At 51.6% G+C, this 14,601-nt stretch overlaps 1 protein-coding gene across 2 annotated transcripts in view; it reads left to right on the forward strand.

The window, feature by feature from the left end:
* The first annotated feature begins 12,931 nt into the window (after positions 1–12,931).
* Positions 12,932–14,601, forward strand: part of Mylk2 (myosin light chain kinase 2) — an 11,859-nt gene continuing 10,189 nt past the window's right edge. The window contains exons 1-2 of one of the 2 annotated variants that reach the window (XM_021156610.1): positions 12,932–13,179; positions 13,620–14,094. In XM_021156610.1, the coding sequence (XP_021012269.1) occupies positions 13,128–13,179; positions 13,620–14,094 (527 nt within the window). In that variant the 5' untranslated portion in view covers positions 12,932–13,127. The remainder of the gene's footprint in view (positions 13,180–13,619; positions 14,095–14,601) is intronic. The other variant, XM_021156611.1, reaches the window with a different exon arrangement.

Genomic DNA, 14,601 nt, shown 5'->3' on the forward strand with positions numbered 1-14,601 from the left:
TCCTGGAACTCACTTTGTAGACCAGGCTGGCCTCAAACTCAGAAATCCGCCTGCCTCTGCCTCCCAAGTGCTGGGATTAAAGGCATGTGCCACCACGCCCAGCTGCTTCTGTACTGACCCGTGTGAGGTCGATGTCAGGCTTCCTCGGCCCATGTTTGCCCTTGCTCTGTCGTTTGGCCACCATATTGGTTGCTGTTGCATTACGTTTAGGTTCTTTTCCATGGAGTTTCTGTCCCTGGGAAATATAGCTGAGTGCTTGGCAGACTATGGCTGGTACTGCTTGCTCGCTGTAGCGTTTCAGAGAGGCCTGGATACAAACAGTTGTTTAGCAAGATGGACTGTGACTCACCCCTCGCAGCTCAGTACCGTGGGGGCACAGCATTAATTTTGGTTTTTATTTTTCAAGGGTTTCTCTGTGTAGCCCTGGCTGTCCTGGAACTCGCTCTGTAGACCAGGCTGCCTCTGCCTCTTGAGTGCTGGGAGTAAAGGTGTATACCACAGCCTCCAGGGTCTCTGCACTTATTTTAGAAGTTGTTTTTCACAAGGTTTGTACATGGCATGCATATGGTTCAAAGCTGTGAAGGTAGAAAGGTGTCCCCCCTGCTCAGTTGTCCTCCCCAGAGATGGTAGGTGTCACCAATTTCTTGTACCCCCTTCCCCTGCACCTCCACACACACATTCCCACCCCTGCCTTTATCTTGATATACAAATCACATCCCTTTTGCTTTTTTTCAGTGTTTTGTGGCTTTGAATGATGGAACTCCTGCACTACCTTGAGTATGTCCTGGCTTCCTGAGCGTGAAGCCTCATGGGAATCGAGCAACGTGGCAGTCCTGAAGCCCAGGGGCAGATCAGCAGCTGGCCTTGGAATGGCTTTGTTGAGGTGTGAGAGGATGCTGCTATTTATTAGCTAGAGGACCTGCTTAAACCTCTGTTTCCTGTTAGAGAAATCTATTTACTTATACAAAGCTCCCTGCTAGCACAGCTGGTTTTGACCTCACTGTGTAGCTCAGGCTGGCCTTGAACTCACGATCCCACCCCCCCTGCCTTAGCCTCCCAAGTGCTAGGATTACATGTCCGTACCCCTGGCCCGCCTCTAGCATCATTCTTTTCAGGTTCGTAGAAGTCTCTGGGGGAAGTTTCTCAATGCTGACAGTTGCAGTTAAAAAAGCTGTGAGCCACGTGGCTGGGCTCCTATTTCTGCGGAGGCTGAGTTTCACTGTGGTGGTGTGGCTCCCTAGGCGCTGGTCAACATTCTGAAGCCTGAGCTGCTGTCTGCCTCTCAGCCTGCTGGGATGCTCATTTTAGGCAACATATAAAGTTTCCTGGAGACAGGACAAACCCAGGCCTATGGAAAGAGCAGGAAGGTTAAAGTGTGTGGTGCTTTGAGCAGTGACGAAGGTGTAACCAGGGAACCGACATGTTTGCTCCAAGGCCAAGAATTCCAGGACAATTTGTTACTAAGTTAAAGCCAACAGTTGCTACAGAAAAGGTGGGCAGAGGCATGGGCCTTGTGTTTTCTCTGCCTTCTGATATATCCAGGTCGGCAGAAGATGATGGTGAGCATTGCAAACAGCGCTGATGAGTTTTGCTCTTTTCTTTACTGTCTTGTATGGCAGAAGCTGAGCTCTGGCCAAGCCATGACTTGTATGTTGTGGTTCAAATATTGCTGCTCACTTGGAGAAAGTGTGGTTGCAGAGTCAGGCAGACTGGAAGAGATTTAGGTTTATCTGGAAAGATATCAGCTTAGAGACATCAATTGCCCGTCTCTCTTTAGGGGGAAAAAAAGACTGGACAGAGGATACTTGCCCTTCCTGATCTCAGGGCCTGTCCCAGCACTGTGGGCATGTGGCTGAACATGCCGAGAACCTTGGCCAAGGGCTCTGGCCCAGCTCGTTTGGGCTTCGACAGTATTCTCGGGTCTTCTTTCAGGACCAAAGGTCAGAGGAGAAGATCTCAGCATGTCAGACTGTTAAACACTAAACGTGAGAAACAGTTGGGGCCACACTGTTTTCAGTGTTTGGTGGTGAGAGGAGATGTCTCTCCAGGCTCCTGTTGACTTCCTGACAGGCACAGGGCACAGAGGAACTGCTGTGTTCCTAGGTGAAACTGTAGCCTGCTTATGTGTGAAGTCAGTCTCTCCCCATCCCTTCCTCCTCTTCTCCTCCTCCTTTATAGTACCACACTTACATCACACTCCTACTTTATCAACACTAATTTAACTGCAGCATACTACTCCATTCAGAGTCTGCTTCTCCTTGGTGAAAACGCTTGCTCTCTGAAGGATTGTTCAGGGCTCTACAGACAACATTATCCTCATTTCCCTCCCCTTAATGTGTTAGGTTTGTATCAACTTTAAATGAATATCTTCTCACCACTTGCAGGTCCACCTCATTAGTAAAAATACTAGCTTAAAAAAGGGGGGGGGGGGCAGACGTGGTGGCGCATGCCTTTAATCCCAGCGCTCGGGAGGCTGAGGCAGGCAGATTTCTGAGTTCGAGGCCAGCCTGGTCTACAAAGTGAGTTCTAGGACAGCCAGGGCTATACAGAGAAACTCTGTCTCAAAACAAAACAAAACAAAACAAAAAAAAAACAACCCTCCCCCCAAAAAAACCCTGTCTCAAAAAAAAAAAAAAAAAAAAAAAAAAAAAAAAAAAAAAAAAAAGAAAAAAAAAAAAAAAAAAAAAAAATCCTCAAAAGTAAATGGGCAGGGAGGATGCAAACTTGCAAGCCTAGGAACCTGACTGAGATCAATTCCCCAGAACCCATGTGCTGTGAGCCACGTGCAGTTGTGAGCCCTTGTCATCCTGGGGTTAAGGTGTAGGCCAGCAGATTTCTGGGGTTTGCGAAGCAGCCTGCCTAGCCTAACCGGAGAGTTCTAGATCAGTGAGAGTCCCTGTCTCAAAAATAAACAAAGGCAGGGTGAGTGGGGAAAGGTGCTTGCCGCTAAGCCCTATGACCTGAGTTCGATTCCAGGGACCCATATGGCAGAAAGGGAGAATGATGTCCCCAAGTTATTCCCTGACCTCCAACACATACACACACACACACACACACACACTCACACACACACACACACTCTCTCTCTCTCTCATACACACATAAGTAGATAAATGTAATAGTATTTTTAAAAGCAAAGAAAAATGAAACTAAAAAATTAAAAAAAAAATAACGAGGAAAGGAGTGCCCCAGGAACAGTACACAAGGTCTGGCTGGCACGCACGTGCACACACGTGCTCCCAAACACTCGTGTGTGTGTGTGTGTGTGTGTGTGTGTGTGTGTGTGTGTATAAACAAGTTTCCCTGAAAGCTACAGTCAGGGCTAAGGGAAGACAGAGTTGGTCAAGTGCTTGCTCTCTAAGCATGGAGACCTGAATCTGCACCTTCACACCTATGGAAAAAGCAGAGGAAGACCGGCAGCTCTGGAGCTCTGGCAGCTCCTTGGAGCTCAGTGAGCGATCCTGTCTCAATAAGATGGAGAATGACTGAGTGTCTGACAGTGACTTCTGGCCGTCTCACACAGATGCACCTGTAGACACACCTGACACAGACAAGCACACGCGACACGCCATCTGACCCACAGAAACAGCACAGGCGTCACCCTGGCATGCAGGCGTTACCCTGGTATGCAGGCGCTGCACAGGCATGCAGGTGTTGCACTGGCATGCAGGCGTTACCCTGGCACACACGTTTATTTGCATGTTATTCTCACTTGTGGAACGGAAGGCTGCTTTGAGCTAACGTGGTGTCCGTGTTACTGACACCCATGCCCAGCAAAAACAAAACCTAAAAACATACCGGCGCCTAGCCAAGCCTTCCTGGAAATAATTCTAGCTATGTCGTTTAAAACCCAAGCTTGCAACTACATTTTCAAGTTGGTATCCACTGTGGACCTCTTGTAGTCGTCAAGCCTTTAAGGTCACATTTGAAAGGAGAAAGTCCTTGGTCTTTCTTTCTCTGGAGGCTGTGATGTGAAAGTGTGGAAGCGGAGATTATAATCTCTCTCCTGTTAGTGACAATCGAGGATCTTTAGTGCATGATTCCTCTTTTCAGAGTCTGCATTTCCTCCTGAGAGGAAGGTTGAGGCAGGACAATGCCTAAGGCTCCTTTCATCTTAGATACCTTCAGGGTTTTCCCTAGGGGGTTTCTTTAGACACAGTGTCCACTTTTCTGCTTCTGTTCTTCTAAAACCTGCCCCTTTGCCCTGGGAGAACCCCCCACAGCTCCCAGCCTGGTTTGCCCTGGGAGAACCCCCCCACAGCTCCCAGCCTGGCTTTCCCATATGCACTTCAATGAAGCATGTCCGATGCCAGTGTTCTATCTTGTTGAGGACTTTCCAAGAGTTGTTCTGGAAGCGGAAATCTAGCCCAGATCACTCCAGGGGACTAATCCCTGAATAATGTTGTCCTCTGACACACACATATTTTCTGATGTTTCTCTTGACCTTGGAACTAGTTAGAGACTGCACAGAATGTTCAATTACTAACAGACTCCATAGAGCCCCCATCCCCAGTCCCATCCAAGATGGTTTTTCCCCCTTGGAAGTGGTCCTTCTGTTGTTGGAGGTGGGTTAGAATATTACAATAAAACTGACACCTCATGTTTCTCCTTTTTATTTCTTCCCACCGCACCTCACTTTTATGGCATTGGCGGCCGAGGGGCCTGCTCGCATTGCATCCTTCTCCAAAGTTCAGGAGGAACACGGGATAGTTAAATAAACCTGATATTAGGGAGTTTGGGGTTGCTCCTCTGGCTTCATGGCTTCGCGCATGACATTTGAATTCCCTAGATTTCGAGCTCATCTTAGTTGCAGAGACAGGGGTAGAGATGTAGCTCAGTTGGTAGAGTGCTGACCTAGCACACCAAGAGCCCTGGGTTCAATTCCCAGCCTCTGTGTTAAACCAGCCATGATGCCCCTAATCCCAACACTGGGTATTAGGAGAGTGGGAAACAGGAGAAGCACAAGTTCACGGTCATCTTTGGGCTGAATCAAGCTTGTATTTAGCCTGCTAGGCTAAAGACTCTGTCTTCAAAGAGAAGATGAGGAAACAGTAGCTGGAACAGTGCATCCCACAGAGGCCTTTCCTCCAGTTTGGTGAAGGGGAGGTTTCTCCAGCTTTAAAATGACCCTGGGCACCAGGCACTGATTGATGATGACCACACTTGAGTCACATATTCAGTACTAGTTGTCAGTGGGCATGTGTCACCAGCAGTGGCCAGAAGCCCCCGCTGCTTACCCTTTGGCCACCAGCCTGACAGGACAGGCTCAGTGGCTTCTAGTTAGCAGCCAGTGAAAAGAAACCTGGAGCTTTCTTTGCAAATGAGGAGGCTCATGGGAATTCACAAAATCGAGAGGAGCTAGGGATAGGCTTGAGCTGAGCGGATGGCAATCTGTCCTGCTGGCCGCTGGCTGATGGGCTCCTTGAGCTTGGTTTGGACTGTTTTCTGCTCTTTGCTCATAGTTCTTTCTGTCTTTCTTGAAGTTTGTAGTGAGGTCATGAGAGCCCAGTGCAAGAAGCAGTCAGCTTGGCAGGATGGTGAGGTGAGTGTCTGTCTGTGGTTCCTTCCATGCACTGACACTGCTGTCTGCTGCCAGGAGCTTCCGGGCAAAGGGAGGGGTTGCCCAGCATCTTGGCCTGAGAACTTTCTCCACGAAGCCCCAGAGTACGCATCGCCCAGGGCTAGAAGTGCCAACTCACCACCCTCATTGTGGGCCCAATGAATCAGACCCCCTTGGTATGGACCCAGACTTATGTGTTTTTGTAGGCCCTCCAAGGGAGAGTGTCACATGCCCAAGGGTGGGGACCACTGTGCCAGGGAAAGGACCTGCTGATCCTGACTCAGGTTCCCATAGAGCTGGCAGCTACTCTCTCATGTGACCCTAAGTGCCCAGGCTAATCAGAAACAACCCAGGCTGAGCTTGCTTTCCTTCCTACCCAGCGCCCTGGGGAGTTTCCCTCTCCAGCTGTTCCTGCTCCTGAGTCCCTTGAGTGGGTGTTTATCTCTTCAGTAAGACTGCAAGACTAGGAGGAAGATGGGGGCAGATGCCTTTCCATAGATCCTTCCAATAAGCCACGTGACAGGCCAGAAGACTTTTTTTTTTTTTTCCTGCTGGAAGTGACAAGGTCTTTGTATCCCCAACGTTTCTTGTGGAGCAAGAAACTTTGCCTGGGTGTGGGTGTCTTCAGGAGCTCCTGAAGGGTGCTGCCTATCTCTCTGCTTATGAGCTAGGACCTCACTGAACTCAAGAGTGTGTGTGTGTGTGTGTGTGTGTGTGTTGGAGGTGGGGGTTGGGGAAGCCCCAACTAAGCCTTTCACAGACAGGCCCTTTAAAAGGGAGATCCTCGCCCTTTTAAACCTGTTGCTAGCAGGACAGACATCTCCTTGATGTGGGCCATGCCCTGCCAGATGTGCAGGCTCCTGTCCGGGCTGCGGCAGCTACTGGTCATCAAAGCCACAAGCTTCAGCAACCCTGAATGATTGCCAGAGTGGCCCAGGTGTCAGGTGAGCTATGCCCTGGAGGGGCCTCTTCAGCCCCTGCCTCACTGTTGGCGCGGACACCCTTCATTGTCCCAGGCAGGGCCCCATCCACCCAGCAGCCGTTTGGAATTCGCCAGGCACCCCCTCATTCTTATGGTCACCCAGCTTAGTTAGCCAAGAGACCTGGAGCTTTAAAAATAGCACAGAGGCAAGCCAGGCCAGGAGCCGCCTGTCCACACAACAGGACAGAACACGCATTCCCCACTTCTTGAGCCATTTCCTGGGATCATGTGTTGAGAATAACTCCCAGAACAGGTTACTCACTCCCGGGTCTGAACTCTGCCCGGTGCACCACTTTGGGCCCCATCTGCACATCACCCTGCCGCTCTGCAATCCCATGCACTGTGCTCAAGCCTGCTCCAGGGACATTTCCTGTTCTTGGAACAGCTGCACCAGACTGGGGTACCCTCCCGCCATTTGATCCTATAGGGAGGTGTCCAGTGGCTGTGGGCAATTTTCAGATGACCTTGTTCCTCTGACGTCATTAGGGAGCTATTTTTAGCTTTGCTGTTTATGCTGCAGAAGTTAGGCTGGGGTGGAAGGAGCAGGGGAGGGGCTGGGCTGGTTTCCCTTGTCCCAGAGTCATGCCAAAGAAGGAGTATTTATTCTTCCATATTAATAGAACTCCTACTGGGGCCACCAAGTTGATGACAGTGTCTCCATATTCTTATTTTTTTGTTTGTTTGTTTGGCTTTGTTGATTTTTTTTTTTTTTTTGAGACAGGGTTTCTCTGTGTAGCCCTGGCTGTCCTGGAACTCACTCTGCAGACCAGGCTGGCCTCGAACTCAGAAATCCGCCTGTCTCTGCCTCCCAAGTGCTGGGATTAAAGGCGTGCGCCACCACAGCCCGGCTTTTTTTTTTTTTTTTTTTTTTTTAGAAAAAGTCTCACCTCATACCCTGCCTGCCTCCTCTACCTCCTTGGTGCTGGAATTAAAAAGGCTTGCACCCCCATGTCTGGTTCCCATGGGTTTCTTCACACAGGACTTTACCAGTGGCCATTGCTTTGGCACACAGTTGAAATGAAGCCTGTGGGGTCTAGGGGATGCTTGAGTTAAAATTCTGGTTGTGCCTCCGCAGCCTCGGGTCTCTTTCTCCTCTGCCTCAGTTTCCTCTTAGAAAAGGGAATGACTCTGGCCTCTACTTGGGCTGGTGAGAGGAGCTGACAACTAGCACAGAGTCAGCACAGCATGAATGCAGTATTTATCTCCACCAACCACAACAGCACCACGTACCACTTGGGGCAGAGGGTTGATGGCATTGTGGTTCTTAGCACCTGGGCTTGCGGGATGGGGGATGGGCATACAGCCTCACAAATCAGAAGGAACACCTCCCACGAATGTCACTTTCTCCTAACCCTGGAGGGCTTTCAAGGCAAGGGAGAAGCAGTTCTTGCCCCAGGAAAGCCCCTGACTGCACCTCAGATTCTTCTGGGGAGATGCTCCTTCCTCAGGCTTGGGTGGAGCCATCACAGGTTCTGAATCCTCCATCCTCCCTCCCCCAACTTCCCCAGGTGTTTTTGCCTGCAGCTTAGCCCAGCTCCTGGGCTAGAAAGCAAGGATGTTCGGCCTCAGACCTTCCCTTTGGCTGTACCTTTGACACTTACCAGGAGACTGTCCCTCACAGCTAGCAGCCCTTTCTGGGGACTCTGGCAGTGAATGGGGCTCTGCCTTGGCAGTCTTCCAACTTGGGTTTGCATATGGACCATCTGAAGTGCTGCTCAAAATGATAAAGTTTCTAGAATCCCATCCCATCCTGAGCAGCCCTCATCTGAAACAAATCCCAGAGACTCAGGTGCCCAGACAGCTTCTGAGAACGGCCCTCAACTCTGCTTTCTGTGGCTTTCAGATCTCAGCCTCACCCTTACCGCGACTGTGCGTGTCTGTACTGACATGGCTCACTTGTTTATCTATCCAGTCAGAGCTACAACGGATCATATAAGGAGCTAGAAAATCCAAACAAGAGACTTAAAATGTCCCCTGTTGTCTCCTTACCAACCAAGCTCAGCAGCACCAATGGGACACTGTGGCAGGGACAGGGTTTTCTCACAGGTTCAGGGAAGGTCTGACATGGCTCAGAGTGGGCGAGGGCAAGGAAAACAATGGGCTGATGACAGCCCCAGTGACTCTCAAAGAAGGCTTGGAATGGAAGGCGAGGAAAGGCCAAAAGGCCATTGCTCAACTGCCTGGATTTTCCATCACAGCGAGCGAGCGGGGAAGGGTCAGGCGGGGAATGTCTCCTCAGGCAGGTCCTTGTAAAGCCTCTTGGCCTGACTGGTCTCCTTTGGGGTGCCAAGAAACACTGCTGGGTAGAGTTAACCCCTGAATTCCCAGTGAGATTGCCTAGAGATGGGCAGGACCGGGAGCCCTTGCTCCTGGAAGGCAGAACTGCTCAGGGCAGGTGGCCTAAGGAGCCGTGAACTCTGGCTAGAGAGGCCTTCTCTCTGGCCTTGTTAAATCCAACAGGCATAATTGCATCCTGCTGACCTTAATTCCCCTGGCGGGTTTAATTAGGCCTGGCACTGTCCCACTTCCTGCCTTGGCCCCATGGAGGCAAAGGGCGTCTGCTCAGCTGGCACGGGGTGGGGGAAACCCCTTCATGAGTTAGGTGGGCAGGGGTTCTGGCAGCCTCTTGCAGGGTTGAGGAAGTTACCCCATGCCCCTCCCCTGTGCCTCCTAGGGAGTGCTGAGAAGCCTGGGGACTCCCTGTGGAGCAGCTGACAGGACCAGGTCATCCCACAGGGATCAGACCCACTCCCACCTCCCATCCCAGCAGAAGGCATCCCAGCAGAAGGCACTTCTGGTAGATTAGGCGAAATGGCTGAGCTCTCTATCTACAGTGGTCACTACATTACCAAGTCCCAGGCCCTTTTGCTCTGTGCCAAGCGTTCTACGTACACAGCCATCCTGGGAACAAGTTCTCAGCCATTCTGGGTACCCACAGGTCTCCAAACACTTAATGAGCTTCCTCCTGGGAGCAGGTGGCCCTCCAGCAGAAGGAACCACCGGGACCCATGGCATTCTCATAGATGGTGGTCTCCACCTCCATTGTAGCACTCCTGACTCTTATACCCAAGAGAGCGGCTTCAAGATTAAAGGTGCAATGTCCTGGGGCTGGGGAGACCCATTCATCAGAAAGCATTGCCCTGGAGAAGGTCAGCCATGAGGCAGCCGGTCTCCTGGTAGGCACTGCATGGTCCTGGCCTGCAAGCCTGAGGGCCTGAGCTCCATTCTGGGCACACACGTAAAAGCTGTGTGTGGCAGCACTTGAAACCCCAGCACTAGGGAGACAAAGAGGTAGATCCGAGGGACCTACCTTGCCAGCCCAACTGAACTGGTGTGTTCTAGGCTTGGTGACAGACCCTGTCTAGCTTGCTTTCTATCGCTGTGGTAAAACACCATGGCCAAAAGCAACTTGGGGAGGAAAGGTTTATTTGTGCTTATCGTTGACAGTCCATCACAAAGGGAAAGCAGGGAAGAAAGTCAAGGCAGGAAGCTGGAGGCAGGAACTGAAGCTAAGGCCTGAGAGGATGCTGCTGACTGGCTTGCTCCTCCTTACTTGCTCAGCCTGCTTTCTTATACAACCCAGGACCACTCGCCCAGGGATGGCACCACCCACAGTGGGCTTCCGTACCAACCACTAATCAAGAAAATGCCTTATAGACTTGCCTGTAGGTTAATCTTACCGAGGCATTTTTCTCAACCTAGGTTCCCTCTTCTAAGATGACCCTAGCTTGCATCAAGTTGACAAAGGAGCAAAGTCCACATAGGTAGAGCAACTGAAAGAGACACAGTGACATCAACTTCTGATCTCACTACCCACAATGCTCCTCAAGCAACCGGTCAGCATCGGTGAGAGTTCCCGTAAGTTATTTTCATGTGGGAATCCGAAGAAGAAGAAGAAGGAGAAGAAGGAGAAGGAGAAGGAGAAGGAGAAGGAGAAGGAGAAGGAGAAGGAGAAGGAGAAGGAGAAGGAGAAGGAGAAGGAGAAGGAGAAGGAGAAGGNGAAGGAGAAGGAGAAGGAGAAGGAGAAGGAGAAGGAGAAGGAGAAGGAGAAGGAGAAGGAGAAGGAGAAGGAGAAGGAGAAGGAGAAGGAGAAGAAGAAGAAGAAGAAGAAGAAGAAGAAGAAGAAGAAGAAGAAGAAGAAGAAGAAGAAGAAGAAGAAGAAGAAGGAGAAGAAAGAAGAAGAGGAGCAGATTAGAATAAAAGTCTGTTGTGACAAGAGCTGGCTCTGAGTTTGATCACTTAGATGACGCTCACCGGGCTGAGGGGTGGGGTGGGGTGGGAAAAGCCATTTATCCCCCACCTCCCACCTCCCCTAGCATTCGTCTCTGCAACTTTAGCATGGGAAGCACTCAGCCTCTAGGGACTCTTGTGTGGGTCCTGGGAGCTGGGTAAAGAAACCTCTTAGCATCATCAGACCTGGTCCTTAGTGGGTCCTCACTGAGTACATGACAGGTGATATATTGATAACCCCAGAGGTAACCAGGGGTTGTCATCAAGGGCCACCACAGTCAAGCAATCCAGACTCTCAGCCAGCCTTGCTAGTAAGTCACTGGGCTGTTATGGTAGGCAAATGATAGGTGCCATGTAGCCAGGCCTAGGCTGTGAACTCATCGTGGGAGTAACCAAGGGGCATTGGGGGAAACAGCCAAATAGAGGGCCAGGGGTGTCCCTGTCACAGGTGAGGACAGGAGACACTTCAACCTTTTGAAAGCCTTGGAGATTTACACGGCAGAAGGGCGTGAAGTGTATGAAGCTACTAACCTATCTCTAGCTTCACCGTTGCAGGCAAGTCATCCCTTCCTTTAGCCCTCCTCGCCTTCATCCAGAAAACGGGATGAGTGTGGCCCACAGTTATGACAACGACAATGTATAGCAGAGAAGTTAGTCAATGCTAACAGGAGGTGCTTGGTGACCCAGACTCCCTTTCTTACCTTAGTTGAGGTTAGGGTCACACCCAGGGCAGCCCCTCATGGGCAAAGAGCTTCACAGACAATGCTTATTTTTGCTTTCTGGAAGAGGCAATGTTTCTTGCTGAACCCGGAAGAAGAGGACCAGCCCAGAGAGGAGCCGGAGCCAGGGGTGAGGGAGGGGTTCAGATTTCTGTTTTCATTAGCTTGTGTCAAGCACCCTCCATGTTTGCCAGCGTGAGTTCTCAAGTTCAATACATTCTCACAGCTCAAAGGAAACAGTAAAAGAGCTGAAGATGTGAGTGACAGATGTCTGTCATCTCAGTGCTCTGCAGGTTGATGTGGGAGGATGGAGAGCCTAGGCTACGGTGGGCTGCATAGCAAAACCCTGTCTAGAAACCAAAAATAAACTTAAGACAAAATAAGAAGCCTTGATGCCTCCCTTCCAGCCAAGTTCCTGCCAAAGAAGTTTGCACAAGTCACGGACCCTCCATGCCATTTCACACCTGATTTTTCCCCTTGGAAGGCTACCTTCCTATCAGTTTCTTAGCAGCTTCCCGATCCATTTCATAACTCCCCACTCCCCCACCTCCAAGGCTCCTGCCTGCCTCCATCCTGTCTCTGCAGGGCAATGACCAGCAGTGGGGAGCCACTGGAAGCTTTCCCTCAGTTGGGATCTGAACCCACACAGCTACCTTATGACCTCTCAGGCCTCCTCCCAGAGAAGCATGGGCTGACAGCCCCTGCAGTGGGGAGGACCCCACAGAGTGATCCTCCCTACCCCATCTCAGCCTGAACACCTCAAGCTTCCGGGGTCTCCATCCCTGAAGAGACGTCCCACCAACCCCTTCTAGAGGAGGGTCATCTTATATTTCCACGGGTCTCCCTCTGCTGCTCAGCCAAGCCTCCATGGCTCCAAAGAACCCAAGAAAAGGAAGTCTTCCCCGGGGGCATAGGGTGGGGGTGGGGAATTGGACCTGTGGACAATGAAGCGATTCTGTCATGATTCCTTACCCAGAGATGGTCTGAGTACATCCGGATACCTGGGGCACAGGGCTAGGCACTGGGGTCACAGCAGCTCTCCCCAAGCTCCTAGGAACCCAGAGAGGTGTGGCATAGAGGTGGGCTGAGCCATTCCAGGGCCCGGGCATAGTCTTGCCCTTCAGCCCTGCCCAAAGGCCCCTCTTCTTGTAGCCCCTTCCCGTATCCTGGCCACAGCCTGCTCCCCAGGGCCCAAATGCCCCCTCCCTTTTTCTTCCTAATGGTTCCAACGCCATTCTACCCCATGTCAGGCCGTGGGAAGAATGCCGTGTCCTCTGAACGGGGGCCAAGAGTGACAGGTGGTGGCAACCCGCACTGCTTGGCCCCTGGTGTCAAAGATCCTCCTCTTAGTCTCCGCCTCCACTGCCCACGCCCCTGCCTGCCTCCGCCTCTGCCCACCGGGCCCAATCCCTTACAACCACCCCAGGATTGCGCCTGAGTAGCTGCAGCAGACTGCCGGCCACCAGGTTGCCCCTCTCTATCCAGGGACATCTCTCCTCTCAGTTGACTGGCCTTGGTCTTCTCTCTCCACAGCTGGAAAAGAAGGGGCAATCTGACAACCTGATACACTCCACTCCTCTTTCTGCAGCTAGAAAGACTTGAGTTAGACAAGCAGACGCACACGCCTACCTACCTCATGGCTACAGAAAACGGAGCAGTTGAGCTGGGAAGCCAGAGCCTGTCAACAGGTGCCAAGCCGGGGCAAGAGATAGGAGGGAGGAGCCTCAGAAGGGATGTTTTTGAAGCCAGGCTTGGGCAGGCTTCTCACTGGGAAGTCTGTGCCCAAGGTTCTCTGTTTGGTGCTTGAGGGATTTGGGAATGGGGATAATCTGTGGGTGGAGTTGGGCTGGGTCCAGGGCCTGCATGAAGCTTCTGTTGGAGGGGAGATGGGACACCTCCATCCGTGGCTGTTGGGGGTTCACTTCAGAACTAGTACGTATGCAAGGACTGTCGGGAGGCCAGCAGAACTCATCCGGAGTGGGAGAAGCTGGTGCGGAGCCCCCAAGCTCCTGACAAGTTTGTCACCAAATGACTCCAGAGACTTGGAGGGACCCAGAGCAGGTCTCTGCCCCACTTGGCAGGGGGGAAGAAAGGAGGGGATGCTGATGGATGTCCTCCTCCTTTGCAGAACAGACACCTAAAGCCGCTGCAGGTGATGGACCTCCAGCTTCAGAAAAAGAACCCAGCGCCCCAGCCACAGAGAAAGACCCGAGCCCCCCTAATGCAAAGAAAGACCCGGGCGCGCTGGATCCAAAGAACAATCCAGATCCACCCTCCCTGAAGAAAGATCCTGCCAAAACCCCTGGCCCAGAGAAAAAGGGTGACCTGGCCCCAGCTTCAGCCAGCAGCCAGGGCCCTTCAGGAAAGGGAGATGGAGGTGGGGGACCTGCTGAAGGCAGTGAGGGGCCTCCTGCAGCCTTGCCCCTGCCCACTGCTACAGCTGAGGCCAGCATCCAGAAGCTGGACCCCACGCAAGCACCCTCGGGCAACCAGGGATCCGGAGAAGCCAAGGCAGGCAAGAAGGCAGCAGAATGCCGCGAAGCAGGAAGAAGGGGCTCACCTGCCTTTCTCCACAGCCCTAGCTGCCCAGCTATCATCTCCTGGTGAATGGCCCTGCTTGGGGAGGGAGAGACCCCGTGGCTCCTTTTTCCAGACTCTGCCTGAGTACTGGATATTACCAGCTCTCGTGCTGGGGAGGGTAGTTCTTGTGCAGGCACCCCCTCTACCACCCTGTTATCACCTTTATTCAGAGAGCAGAATGTCAGACAGGGGATGTCACCAAAGACTGGCCAGGCCACTTTCTTTTTTTCCCCCCCACTAGGCTTCCGGATGTTTGTTTCCCAAGTGGTGAGTGGTGAGCTGGAGTGTAGCCTCCTTAATTTATTACAAAAAGACGACTAACAATTCATTCATAAGCCGATACAACCAGTTATGCACAACTTGACACTCATGGTCTGCAGACGCAACGGTGACATGTCTCACACCAGTCATAGGGACACATTACTGCATGGCAACATCTCTCTCTCTTTCTTTCTTTCTTTCTTTCTTTCTTTCTTTCTTTCTTTCTTTCTTTCTTTCTTTCTTTCTTTCTTTCTTTTTTTCAAGACAGG

This window comes from Mus caroli, chromosome 2, assembly GCF_900094665.2.
Source record: "Mus caroli chromosome 2, CAROLI_EIJ_v1.1, whole genome shotgun sequence".
Taxonomy (NCBI): Eukaryota; Metazoa; Chordata; class Mammalia; order Rodentia; family Muridae; genus Mus; species Mus caroli.